We start from the raw sequence: 13,654 nt of genomic DNA, 5'->3' as shown, positions 1-13,654 counted from the left end.
TACTAAAAAAAAAAAAAAAAAAAAAATCCAGTTCTATAGTCAAATTAAATTACTGTTAAGAATTTATTCAGTTATCACATGCTCCAAGGTTGTTAAGATTTCTTGTTAACATTAGAAAAATCAAACTGGTCTCCACCAGGGACTTTCATATAAGTATGTGCTACCTAAGCTAGTTTTTAATCTTCAAATAATAGTATCCTCTAAGTTTCTCTAGCCAGTAAATTTTTTCCTTTAATCACTTGTTGCACCAGGCGTGGTGGCGCATGCCTGTAATCCCAGCACTAGGGAGACTGAGGCAGGAGGATCGCTGTGAGTTCGAGACCAGCCAGGTCAGTCTCAATTATACAGTGAGACCCTGTCTCAAAACACCAAAAAAAAAACAACAACAACAACAAAAAAAACTAGGTTGGGAGCATAGTTCACATTCATATAGGGAAAATAATGTATTCAAATATAGATTAATTTGGTTTGTCTTGGTAGTCTGCCCTTTGTGGTGAGAATATGACATCAAAAGCACAACAGTTAAAGTACTATTATTACAGTATTGATTTCTAACCAGTTATTAATCAGATCAAAATATTTTTGCCCACCTTCTCTAAAAACAATAAAGGTATTTTTCAAAACATGACTGAAAAATACAAGATTCAGCAAGATTTCTCTAACTACCATTTGTGCATACCAAAACAGAATTAGAATACACCCATAATAAAAATAATTTTAAGCCCCATTTACATAAATTAACATTTACAAACATTTCTATTTTCTACGGTACCATGGATATAAATGGCTATGTAAAAGATGTTCTTATTCCTCTGATGTATATGATTTATTCAGGAATAAAAAAATTAATGCAAAAAAGTTCACCAACAAAACTATTAGATATGGATACTAAAGAGGCAGAAGGGATACTGTATCAAAAAGGACAAGACATTCCTCTGGAAGATGAAGAAAAATATCCCCCAAAGTGGAAGGATTTGTTCATTGAAGTTCACTGAGGAGAAAGCTTTGTGCTTTTTCTGTTTCTTCTTTGTAAGAGTCTTTTTTGTCTATTACTTGCACTCTGCCTAACACTTTGGCCATTCTTTTAAGATTATGATACACAGTATATTAACAGTGTAATAACTATTATGATACATGGTACATTAACTATTGTTATTTTCTAATTATTCTTTTATAAAAATTTTGTTCTATTTTTCCATAGAAGCTAATAGTGCTTTTTTGTATTTTCTTTTTTTTTGGTTACTGGGGATCGACCTCAGGTCCTTGCACTTGCAAGGCAGGAGCTGGAACCACTGAGCTAAATCCCCAGCCCTGCTTTCTTTATTAATATCTGCTTGTACTACATAAAAATAAAAAAATTACTGGAGGTGGGTGATGTTAGAATTAAAGAAAGCAACAAAGGCAGATGTTAGGATGCCAAGAAAGAAGGCCAAGGACTAATCTAGAATCCCCATCAAGGAAGCCTTTTATGCCAGAAAATCAGTCACCTTTTTTTCTTATTTTATTGACCTTTCCATAGCAATGTGGACCACTAACCATAACCTCTTCCTTGAAGTTCTCCCCTCCACTGGCTTCCCTGACAAGGCACAATGTCATTTTCCTCAAAAGAATTAAACATTTTTAAAGTGGGCTAGCACCAATGAATTGCACCGGCCTTCAAAATGATCAAAGTCAGAGCTAAGTAGAGGTGGGGAGGGAGACACAAGACCTAGTATCTTACTGGCTAGGCCATTTCCATCCTACTTTGCAGGATAAAATTTTCAGTACCATTACTATCTGCTCTTTAAAAACTATCAGACAGGAGGTGAAGTTTAACTGTTCTGGTTTGTTTATTCCTTGGTCCAAAATAGTAAGAAAAACACAAAACCAAAAGATTTTTTTAAAAAAGCAAACCAACAACAACAAAAAAGCCCCAAGGGCTAGGGATTTAGCTCAGTAGTTCTGTTGCCTGCCTTGAAAGCACAAGGTCCCAAGTTCAATCCCTGGTACAAAAAAACAAACAAACAAACAAATGAAAGCCCCATTATGAGAAATACTTGTATCTGTAAAGAAGCCACCCACAGGAAGGAAGAAGTTTCATTTTCAGTGCATCAAAATTCTTTACTATGTCAAACTACCTCATGTTCCCAACTCGTCCAACTTCTAAATTTGACCTTGCAATTGGCTAAGGACCCCTTATCATTGCCAAAGTTGAATCTTCCACAACATACACCATTTAACAGTAAATCAATAAATATGCATTCTTCACATGCAAATTCTAGGCACTGTGCAAAGTGCAAAAGAATGAGGTATCTCTTTTGTGGGGAGTACCAGGGATCAAACTCAAGACCTTGAGCTTGCAAGGCAGGCGGCAGAACCATTGAGCTTAATCCCTGGGCCCAGAATGAGATTATCTAAAGCTAGGACCATACATAATACAATGTAACAATCTACTGTGGCTGCATTAATAACATATGTATTTGCAGAAGTGGTAATAAATATTGCTTTAAAAAGATAGCTTGGTTCAGGGACTGGTATATAATCCATATGCTTACACCAGAGTATAAATCACCTATATTCCCAAGAACAGTAGCTACATTCATCTGAAAAAAAAAAAAATTTGTTTGTTTGTTTTTTGAGACAGGGTCTTGCCATGTAGTTCAGACTGGTCTTGAACTCAATATGTAGCCCAGGCTAGACTTGAACTCATGGTAATCCTCCTGCCTCAGCCTCCCAAATGCTGGGATTATAGGGGCGTGCCACCATGTCTGGCTAAAATATGTTTTCTTACCAAAACTTTATCAATAAATTAAGTCTATATAGATTTACATTCTGGCATAAACTCCCTTTATTAGTGGAGCTCTGATAACACTAAAATACAGGAAATGAAAAGAGAGTGGTAAATCAAGCAACTTTTAAAATGGGCCTTACAAGATAAGCAAGATTTTGCCAAAGAAATAAAAAGAAAAGGGATAAAGAGATTCCAGGCTATTTCAGGTAGCTGAGATCCCTTCATTTGTTAAACAAAGATGTTCTTGAAATGCTGTTACAGCCAAATTCATGTTGACTGACTAGACTCTCCTTGTTTAAAAATTTGATTTCTCTGATTATCTCTTCACCCTCATGTAATTCTTCTGCATAGAAGAGTTAATTATTGCCTGATAATTATATACTTTACTGAATTCTATTTGTTCTCAATTGTTTCTGAATCTTTCTGTCTCTCTCTCTTTTTTTTTAATTGGAGATTACACTAAACTACTTTCTTTTTTGAGATGGAATCTCACTAAGTTGCCCGACCTGGGGTTGAATTTGTAATCTTTCTCCCAGAGTACCATTTATGAGATAGGCAGGGTCTCACTTTGTAGTTCTCACTGGCCTCCTGGACTCGCAATCCTCCTACCTCAGCCTCCTGAGTGCTGGGATTATAGTCACATGCCACCACATCAGGCTTGGTTCTGAATTTGTCTCTTTGGTTTCCCTCAAAATAACCTCTATGGCCTTAAAGGGGAATAACTAGCTTTTTCACAAAACACAAATCTGGCATGTTAATACCTATGTAAAGTGCATTTCAACTGAAAACTTTTAAGTTGAACAAAGTACAAATGTAACTTGCTGGTCAAGAACTTTAAGTGTATTTCCATTCTCTGTTTTCATCTCATACCCACCTAGGTTTTTTTTGTTTTGGTACCAGGAATCAAACTCAGGACCTTGTACTTGTAAGGCAGACACAGTACCACTGAACTAAATCCTAGCAAAGCCTTATTTTTTTAATTACAAAAAAATACTTGATTTTAAAAGTGCATCTGATTATTCTAATAGTTCTGCCTCAGTCTTCTGGCTCAGGATGAATTAGCCGAGAAGACAATAAAATGACCCATAGTCAGATTTTTTCGTAAGTACAATCTAGTTTCACATCAACTGAATTTTCTTTCCTTTTTAAGTATAAAAGCACAAGTCATGTGCTAAGTCTTGAATTTCTTAAACATTAACTACAGGAATGAATTCTTGGTCTTTTTCATACTTAAGAGTAATCACATATATAATTTAATATACATCTGCCTGGCATATAGCACTTCACCATTTTGTGCTGAAAAAAATAATCAAAGAATAAATACACCAAGGTAGTGTATGTACATTTTAAAAATAAGAACCCCAACTATTACTGCCTCAGCCACCAAACAATAAGTGGCAAATAGTTCTCCCTGAAAGAGAAGAATGTAATCCAATTATGCCATATTTGTTATATAAATGGAGAGTTTCTAGTCAGTATCCTCATAAAAACTACCTGTAATAAGTCTCATCTAATGCAGCTTATAGTCTTGTTCCTCAGAACCAACATTATAAGGGAAATTCAATTAATTTAACTACTCTAATAAAAACTGTCTGATGATTTTTAAACAATCAAGTAACAAAATTCTCAAAGTCACTATGTACCAATTCTGAAGAACAAAAATAGGATGAGTCATTTTCAAATGAATGATTTAATGTTATAAAGACCAAACTTCCTTTTTCACATGACTCATTATGGCTAGTGTGGTTATAATTTTGAAGTTCCAGACCTGCCACCATAACACAAAGTTATTTCACTAGTCTTGAGGTTCTTACTCACTTTCTTCTTTCTTCCCGCCATCTTGCAATCTCCTCCGGGGTGTCTAACTTGATCTTCTTCATACCAGGAGCATGCATCTAGGAGCAAAAAGCCTACTGAACATCAGGAAGCATATTATATGCTTTTAACTAAGCAGGAGACTGTATCCAACATTAAGTTTATAAGCAAAACCAAGCTGAAAACTATGATAAATAAGCCAATTTATATATATAAATTTAGATATATAAATATCTTTATTGTAACTTTTATTTTAAAGAAGGAACAATTTTTATCAATTTATATTAATACTATAATATAGGAAAATGGAATAACATAATTTAGTTACAATGTAGATGTATATTTTCCCAACTGACATTAAATACCCAAATGAATAACTTACCAACCAAAATTAAGGGCGGCAGCTAAAGAAATGCACAAACAAGACAATTTTATGTAGGACAACATAATAAAACCAGCATAGAATTTGGAGTTAAGAAACTCAAAGGAGGGCCAGGGATTTAGCTTAGTGGCGCAACACCTGCCTTGCAAGAGCAAGGTCCTGAGTTCAGTCCCCAGTACCAAAAACAAACAAACAAACAAACAAAAACTCAAAGGCAAGAATAGGTTCTGAGGCCTTGAGAAAATCCTTCCCCACCCCATCCCACAATATTTACTTACTTCATATAGGTGTCTGTGAGTCTACAATTGAGTTAAGAATTTTAATATACTCTTATAAAGTAGAAAGTACAGCAAGGAACAACAGCACATGCCTGTGATCCAGTACTTTAGAAAGCCAAGGCTGGAGGATTCCAAGTTCAAATCCAGCCTGAGCAATTTAGTAACTTGAGAAAACCTCATCTCAAAATAAAAAAGGGTAGGGGGTGCTGGATATAGCTCAGTATGAAGGGCCTGGCTTCAATCCCCAGTATTACAAGGGGTAAAAAAAGGACAAAGTACTCCATAAAGATCACTTATAGACTATGTAAACGATGATGTATGACAACAACAGATTAATAAGAACACACTATCAATAAAAGGATAGGGTTAAAAAAAACCACAAAAAACTCACATTTCTCCAATGAAACTGGACAATCTTCTCATGTGCACTAAAAGAACAATCTACTTCAGGACACTGTAAGAATTTTTTTTAAAAGACCATTTAATGTTTTTCACATTAAAATTTTCCTACTATATACACAGATATAGCCTAGTCATTTTATATAATTATCTCATATGTGGTATTATCCCTTCATTTTTATTTTAACTAAAAAAAAAAAAAAAAAAAAAAAAATCACTACAGACTGCATTTAAGAAAGAATGATAGGGCCAGGATCCTGCCACCTGCCTCAAAAGTACAAGGCCCCAAGTTTGATCCCCCATACCATAAATAAATAAATAAATAAAATGACATTCAATAACACCATAACACATCTCATTGGCTTCTCCTGAATGAAAACAGACATCAGCAATGTTATAAAACATTCTTATTTCCTAAAGTTGAGAAACACTCCTATAAATGAAGAGAACTTTGCTAAATCAAAAACTTTTAAAATTTTAAACATCCTGGCTTAAATTTTTTTTTTTAAGTAACATATGGCAAATAACAATGTGGTTAAATGGTCTGGGAAGCCCCAAAGGTAAAGACCTAAAGGTATAAGGCCAGGGATTTAGCTTAGTGGCACCGCGCCTGCCTTGCAAGTGCGAGGTCCTCCTGAGTTCAATCCTTGGTACTGAAGGGGGTGGGCCTCAAAGGTACAGAAGACAAAAGGGGAGGCCCCACCCTCTTCCCAAGCAGTAGAGCTGCTAGACCTCCCTCTCTGCTGCCATTGTATCTCTCCCTGGAGCAGTGAGCATCCCACTGTCATTTTTGTGACATTACATTTTTGTGAAATGTAAATCCCCAGGGCACTATCCCCACCTGTCAGGTCATTATACATTTCTATGGAAACTATAAACTTGTAAGGAAAATAAGTTTGGAATTTCTACCAAAAACAGAAATCAAAAGCTATTTTGCTACATAAATTTCAAGACAACTAAGCATACTTACTTTTGTATGTTCAGACATGTGTTTGTCATATTTTTCTTGATTTTTAAAACCACGATCACAAGTGTCACAAAAAAAGTGAAAAACTGGTTCCTTTCTTTTCTGCAAACAAAAAGAGGCATCAGCTTTTGGTAAAAACATCTTCAGCAAATAACAAAAATATAATTATCCTTCTAGTTAAACATACTTTGATTTTTCACATAACCTTTATGAAAGGTGTGATTAAAATGAATGTTTAAATTAAAAAGTATTGCAATAAGACATATTGCTATTAATCGCTCTTAAAATACTCCCTCTTGCTTCAAACACATCTATCACATCATTCTTGCCCCTTTGTGAAGAGGTTCTGATACTTATATACCAGGAGTGATCAAAATTACAACAAATACTATTGTCACATGCCATCCGACAAGAAGGCAGCCTCATACACACACCAGCCTGTCCTCATCCACATTATTCACTGGATGTGGCACCAAGCGATTTCTGCCCTTCTCCAAGTTCAAAATGACCATGAATGGTAAATGGACTGATTTAGGACATCAAGGTAGCTGTAAGAGCACAATGAAAGAGGCTCACAGAAGAGAATTTCCAGAACTGCTTCCAAAGTGGCAAGAACGACGAGAAAGTGCATTCAAGAGGAGGAGTACCTTGAGGGTGGTTAATGGCAATGTGCCTGCTACTGCAATACATTTTCAAAATTTAAAATTTCACTGTATTTTTATATCACCTCTCATTTGTGCAATATACTTCTAAATATATTTCTAAATTAAGAGAATTTTTTTGCTTTTTTAATTTTTAGTAAATATACTAACAAAAGCCAGGCATGATGAAAAACCTTTAAATCCAAACAAAGTGAATATAAATTATGAGTAAATTTCAAGTCGGTACTAAAATTCGGATTTAGTACAACATATGTCTAAAGAATCTAAAAATAAATATTCAAGGTAAGAATTTTCATCCTTTAGGAAAAATATTTCATACACAGCTTTTAAATTACAGAAAAAGGGAAAAAGAATCATTTAGGTAAAGATTAGTTGTGGTTCACAATTGCTATTTTCACGCTTAAACATAAACAAAAATATTATTACTTCATAGTCTAGAAACTATAAGAAATAGTCTCTGATTCTTTAATGCTGGGGATATTATATTGGTGAAATGACTTGTTTTGGATTTTTTGGGGAGGTTTCAGGGATCAAACTGAGGACCTTGTGCTTGCAAGGCAGAGGCATTGCACCAAGCTAAATCCCTGGCCCATGTGAAATGACTTAACATAAGCTACACAGTTTTCATGTCAAAATGAAGGATACTAATTACATGCTACATACACTAGTCAACTTATTCTCAACTCCTGGAATTGCTTATATACCTTAAATTTGAAAGATCATATCTGTTAGTTACATGAGAATAAAGGTAACCTACTTTAATACAATACTAAAGTATAATCTAAGAATTGTTCTTCATTTTTAAAAAAAACTATAGGGCTGGGGATTTAGCTCAGTGGTTCTACTACTAGCAAGTGCAAGGTACCAGGTTCCATTCCTGATTAAAAAAAAAAAAAAAAAAAAAAAACTTTATAAAAATGAATACTATTAAAGAAATTGAAACATTTACAATAAATTAAGATGAAAAACAAATAATGTACAATAACAGTAATAAATCCAGTCTGAAATTCAAACATGCACATACTAAATATAAACTATTTTAAATTAGAAACATTACATTTAGTTTTACTGGAATATAACACAAGGAGAAAAAAACTGCTTTTTTCTTTTTGGTACTGGAGATCGAACTGAGGCTCTTGCGCTTGAGAGGCAGGCACCAGAACCACTAAGCTAAATCCCCGGCCCAAAAACTGCTTTTTCACTAGTCATATCTGTTCTTAAAGGATCCTATGTTAAAAAGCAAAAATTATGAAAAAAGGCCTTTTTTTAGTTTATTCTGAACTTCATGCTTTTTTTTTTTTTGAGACAGGGTCTCACTATGTAGTTGAGACTGACCTGGAACTCACTATGTTGCCCAGGCTGGTCTTGAACTCACAGCAATCCTCCTGCCTCAGCCTTCTGAATTCTGGGATTATACACATATGCTACCATGCCCGTCTGAGCTTCATGCTTTTAATAAGAAAAAGGGGGCCTTCTATTCTCCCAAACTTCTATCACTCACCTCCCAATCTGCTAATAATTTTTCATCTAAGTTTAATAACATTTACATTTACTTGTAATCACATTTTACAAGTATTTTGGCTCCACATAATGTATGGAAATATTTTCTTTTTCTACAATTGCTGTTTTTCTCAAAGGGATTTTGCTTAAAATTTTTATTTAGACCTAAGATCCTTTAAAAGCCTATTAAAGCAAAGCTCCACTGTATCAGTAACAGATGTCTAAAACACCATGACAGTTATAATATAATATAACAAGAATAAAAGATATGAGACAATAACATAGGGACCAAAGTGTCACATTCAAGAACATCTTAGAAATACCTTTTTTTTCTGTTTTTTGCTGGGAGGGAAGTTGAAGCCAGTGACGTGTGGATCATATTTTTGTGGAAAATAAGAATATTTACCTGAAAAACAAAAAGGCCATTAATTTTTACAAATCTATAATTAAAAATTTACCATGGTATATCAAAGATATTTGCATAAAATACTAGCAAACCATCTCTTCTGGGAAGAATAGTCACAAACAATTAGCAAAAGTTATTACTAGTTTTAGGTATTTTTCAAATGAAACACTGATGAGATCACAGAGCCACAAATGCTTTAGATATCTAAATATACTGGGCAGGGCTGGGTGTGGTGGCACACGCCTCTAATCCTAGCACTGAGGCACGAGGATCATCTGGAGTGGAGGCCAATTTGGGCTACACAGTGAGATGAAGGCTAGCCTGAACTACACAGTGAGACCCTGTCTCTAAATAAATAATAATAAATAAATGGACAATCTAACCAGATAAATTTCTTCAGCTATTTCAAATACTATAAGCATAACCAGTAAAATCTCTACCCCTGATCTTTCAGCATCAATTTCATACCAGGAAAACAGACCTTTGTGAAATTTCTCTCTTAAATCCTGCTGCACCTTTCCATTCTTACTGCCATGACCCAGTTCAGAAACTCTAATGTTTTATAGATTACTGTGCCACCCTCTCAGATTGTCTTCCAGCTCCTAAACCCTCTCTAACAGACCTTGTACACCTGTATTACAAAAATAATTTTCCAATCATGTCACAATTTGGCTCAAAAACTGCAAATGGCTTCCTGGAGTCTTCAAATGATATTCCAGTTTATTTCCTCATACTACCTTTCTCCCATACCTTCCACATACCAAGACACTTCTTCCAGAAGTTTTCCCCAACTTCCTTTGCACAATACAATTACCTTTCACATGTTTCTATCACTTACAACACCATGCTATGATTTATTCTTATGAACGTATCTCATTTGAGTCCGTCAAACTCACATTCCTGACATCTGGCACTCAGTAAACACTGTCTGAATTCAATTTAATATGAACTATGTCTTAGCCAGGCGTGGTGGCACAAGTCTGTAATCCCAGCAAACGGGAGGCTGAGTCAGGAAGATCTCAGTGAGTTTGAGGTCAGTCTGAGCTACAAAGTAAGTTCAAGCCTAAACTACAGTGAGACCCTATCTCAACCCCCGCTCCCCACAAAAAAATTAAGTGCATCTCAAACAAAGTTGGATAATCATTTTATGTGGACGAGTCTTTAACTTTAAATATGGTTTATATACTGACATCCAAATTTACAAATCTTCGGCTGAAAGTACAGACTCATAAAAGTCTTGCCGGGGGTTTTAGCTCAATGGTGCTGCCACCTGCCTTGCAAGCGCAAGGTCCCAAGTTCAATCCCCAGTATAAAAAATAAAAATAATTTTTAAAAAATCTTTTCACTATTTCTGCTTGACGTAAATATATTCCAAACACAACTCCTGATCTCAATCTGCTCCACCACATCTCTTTCCCGTGTCTGTTAACTGCAATTCCATCCTTCAACTTGTTTGGCAAAAACTTCAAGTTATTCTGTTTTCCTCTTTAACCCCATATCTGACATTTTATCTTTCAGCAAATCATTTTAACCCTACCTTTAAATTATATCTAGACTCTGACTACTCATCATTCTCACATCTCCACCCTGGTCCAAGTCCTCACTAGAACAACTGCGACAGCTTCCTAACAGGCCTCGTTTTCAGTCAGTTCCCATCAGCGGTCACCTTAATCTATCAAAACGTAACCTGGATAATGCCACTCTCCTGCATTATCCTTCTCGCACGACCAAAAGTCAAAATCCCATGATCTAAAAGGACCTAGCAAGTCTGCTCTGTTCACCGGTCATCTGCAACTATAACCCAGGCTCTGACCACTTTTGATGTACACTGTAGCTCCTTCCTCGAAGCCTTCGCACTTGCCCTTCCTTCAGTCCTGATCACTACTCACCCAGATGTAAGCACATAGCTCTGATCTTCCACTCTAAAAACTTTGCTCAAATGTCCCTTTCCTTATGAGACAATAACATTTAAAAATGCAGTTATTCTTTATTCCCTCCACAGCATTACCTTCTAATAAACAACTTTACTTATTGTCTGTCTTCCTACACTAGGAGGATGTTAAACTACATAAAAATAAAGACTTCTGTTATTCACTGTTATATTCCCAGCTCCTGGCACACAGCTGGGATCCAATAAATAACGACTATATTTAATGAGCAGACAAGGGAAACATTTCACGAGGACATATCTTGAGACGTTACCAAACTTCAATAGCGCAGGGCAGAGAGAGAGAAGGGAGAAATAGGGAAGAGGGATGACATAGAAGGTACTGACGTTGTACCACAAGGAGCAACCGCCTACCTGGAGGGCTGTGGGGTTTCTGAAGTCGAGGGAAACTATCAAGAGGCTGTCCCCAGTACCATGATGTCGAAGCCTGGAAATTATACGGCTGGCCGCTGAGTTGAGGCTGAGAATCAAGTGGGGATTGGGCATCGAAGGGGGGCTGCTCCCCAGGGAGTATCTGGGCGTCGAAGGGAGGCGGCGCCTCAGAGAAAGACTGTACCTCCATAGGAGGCTGCACCCTGGTGAAAAGCTCTGACCCGGACGCGAGAGAAGACGAAGGAGGTGGCGGAGGTGGTAGCATCGCCCAGAGTGCCCAGTTATCCCGTTGTGGGGTGGAGTTCCTTAGGGACCCTAGATCAGGGGCTGGAAGCCACCCAGTATGAGATCCCACATCACTCTCCGGCTCTGCCATGCTGCTCTGCAGGTAGGGCGCTCAACGTGCTACCGTGGAACGGACTTTAGGCGTCACTTCCGTTACTGGGAATCACTCCGTTTGGCCAACCACAGGCGGGTGCGTCGTTAGTCAGCGCCGGAAAAACTTCCGGCATTCGCGGCGCCTAGCGGTCAGGCTTTTTGGCAGATGTGAAGTGCGCCGATAGACTTGTACGGGTGACCATTGTCTGCCACCGCGGATGGCGAGGGACCTAATAGGGCCGGCGCTGCCGCCTGGCTTCAAGAACCGTGAGACAGCAGAGGAAGAGGAGCGGGACCCGAGCCCTGGTAAGCGAAGGCTTGTTCCTGTCCACCAGGCCCACCTGCCCTCCTCTTGCCGGCCCTTCTCCAAGAGGAAAAGGTCTAGAAACTAGGAGGGCTGGGGAGTGGAGAGTGGGCGCGGCCAAACGCAAGCTTACTCAATCTCCTCAGCCATGGCAGTAGCTACGAAGGAGGCGCTTCAGAAACTGAGTTTTGGCCCGATAATCATTATAACAACGATAGATTCCCATTTGGTGCTTACTGTGAGCCGGACTCGGTGCCAGTTGGTCAACACACATTCAGTCGTTTAATTCTCCCAGCGTCTGTACAAGGAAAAGATTACTAGTCCCATGTTTACATATGGGGACACCAAGGCCCTGACAGGTGCCCAAATGACCAAGCTAGTCATTAGTGGTCCCCAAATTAGAACGAAGTATTTCTCTCAGCCTCTGGCTAGTACTGCTTTCTGACTTACAAGACCTTGCAGAAGACCCTGTTCCCACTAGCCGCTCACCTGCTTTCCTAGGTTATCATTCTGCTTTTGCATCTGACAGCCCATTCATTACCCAACAAGTCCCAATTTCTGCGCACCTCCTCAACGCTTGGCTTCTGGTCTCTGGTTACACTTCTAGATGTGCCTGACAAAATCCTATCCATCCTTGAAGGCTGAAGTGACCCCTCTAAACTCCCTGAAGTATTTTTCACGCCTTCCTCTTTACCCTCGGGGTTCCTTTTATTACATTGTATATTTAACATGTTGTATTTGAACAATTACTCGACATAACAGTTTCCACTATTTCACTATAAACTTTTTTGTTGTCTTTTACCTTAACACATAATAGGCACTTCCCATATACAAAACTAATGCTTCTCAGAGTCCTTCTTACATATTTATCTTCTTTGTCCTAATGTGTAGACTGGGACTGACACTGTAGTTGGAAAAAAGTTAAACAGAAAGAATATCCCAAGTATTCCTGAATCAAATTCTTCTTTGACTACCCAGAAACCATGTTTTCACTAGAGGGTTTACATCTCATTTCTATTATAACCACTATAAAATCTTACTTTCATTTTATTTTTTTTATAAAGCTGGAACAAGACTTTATTTTATTTGTTTGTTTGTTTATTTTGGTACTGGGGATCAAACTCCAGACCTTGCACTTGCAAGGCTGGTGGTGGAACCACTGAGCTAAATAAATCCCCAGCCCAAAATCTTACTTTTGTTTCAGCAAAGTAGTTTCCATCAAACTAAGATTAAGGAAATGTGTGAGTGAATTCTGCTGGATGAATGTTCTTAACAGTGTATCCTCTTACTGTTGGTGGGTGTATGTGTAGTTTCTATTTTTTTGGCTATTATAAAAAGTACACCCATATATAAAACACACATATTATCTACCATATTAACCTTTTTTATGTGTGTGGTACTGGAAATTGAGCCTAGGACCTTCACACTGAGCTATATTCCCTACCATTCTTCTATTTTTTTTTTTTTTTTTTT

General features: G+C 37.3%; 2 protein-coding genes across 4 annotated transcripts in view; one reads left to right on the top strand and one right to left on the bottom strand.

Moving 5' to 3' along the window:
* Window positions 1–11,938, bottom strand: part of Nufip1 (nuclear FMR1 interacting protein 1) — a 39,711-nt gene extending 27,773 nt beyond the window's left edge. The window contains exons 1-5 of the mRNA XM_010637053.2: window positions 11,482–11,938; window positions 9,097–9,179; window positions 6,615–6,713; window positions 5,637–5,699; window positions 4,589–4,665 (exon numbers count right to left, since the gene is read on the bottom strand). Of these exons, the coding sequence (XP_010635355.1) occupies window positions 4,589–4,665; window positions 5,637–5,699; window positions 6,615–6,713; window positions 9,097–9,179; window positions 11,482–11,875 (716 nt within the window). The 5' untranslated portion in view covers window positions 11,876–11,938. The remainder of the gene's footprint in view (window positions 1–4,588; window positions 4,666–5,636; window positions 5,700–6,614; window positions 6,714–9,096; window positions 9,180–11,481) is intronic.
* A 37-nt stretch (window positions 11,939–11,975) lies between these two features.
* Gpalpp1 (GPALPP motifs containing 1) overlaps window positions 11,976–13,654 on the top strand; it is a 54,153-nt gene continuing 52,474 nt past the window's right edge. For 2 of the 3 annotated variants that reach the window (XR_004515678.1, XR_004515679.1), the window contains exon 1: window positions 11,977–12,183. Coding sequence is in view for 1 of the 3 variants with exons in the window: in XM_010637052.2 (XP_010635354.1) it covers window positions 12,096–12,183 (88 nt within the window). In the remaining 2 variants the exon portion in view is untranslated. Of the gene's footprint in view, window positions 12,184–13,654 lie in introns of all 3 variants that reach the window. The other variant, XM_010637052.2, reaches the window with a different exon arrangement.

This window comes from Fukomys damarensis, unplaced genomic scaffold, assembly GCF_012274545.1.
Source record: "Fukomys damarensis isolate Sample0158 unplaced genomic scaffold, DMR_v1.0_HiC HiC_scaffold_38, whole genome shotgun sequence".
NCBI classification, from domain to species: Eukaryota; Metazoa; Chordata; class Mammalia; order Rodentia; family Bathyergidae; genus Fukomys; species Fukomys damarensis.
This window is presented reverse-complemented; position numbering and strand designations above follow the sequence as displayed.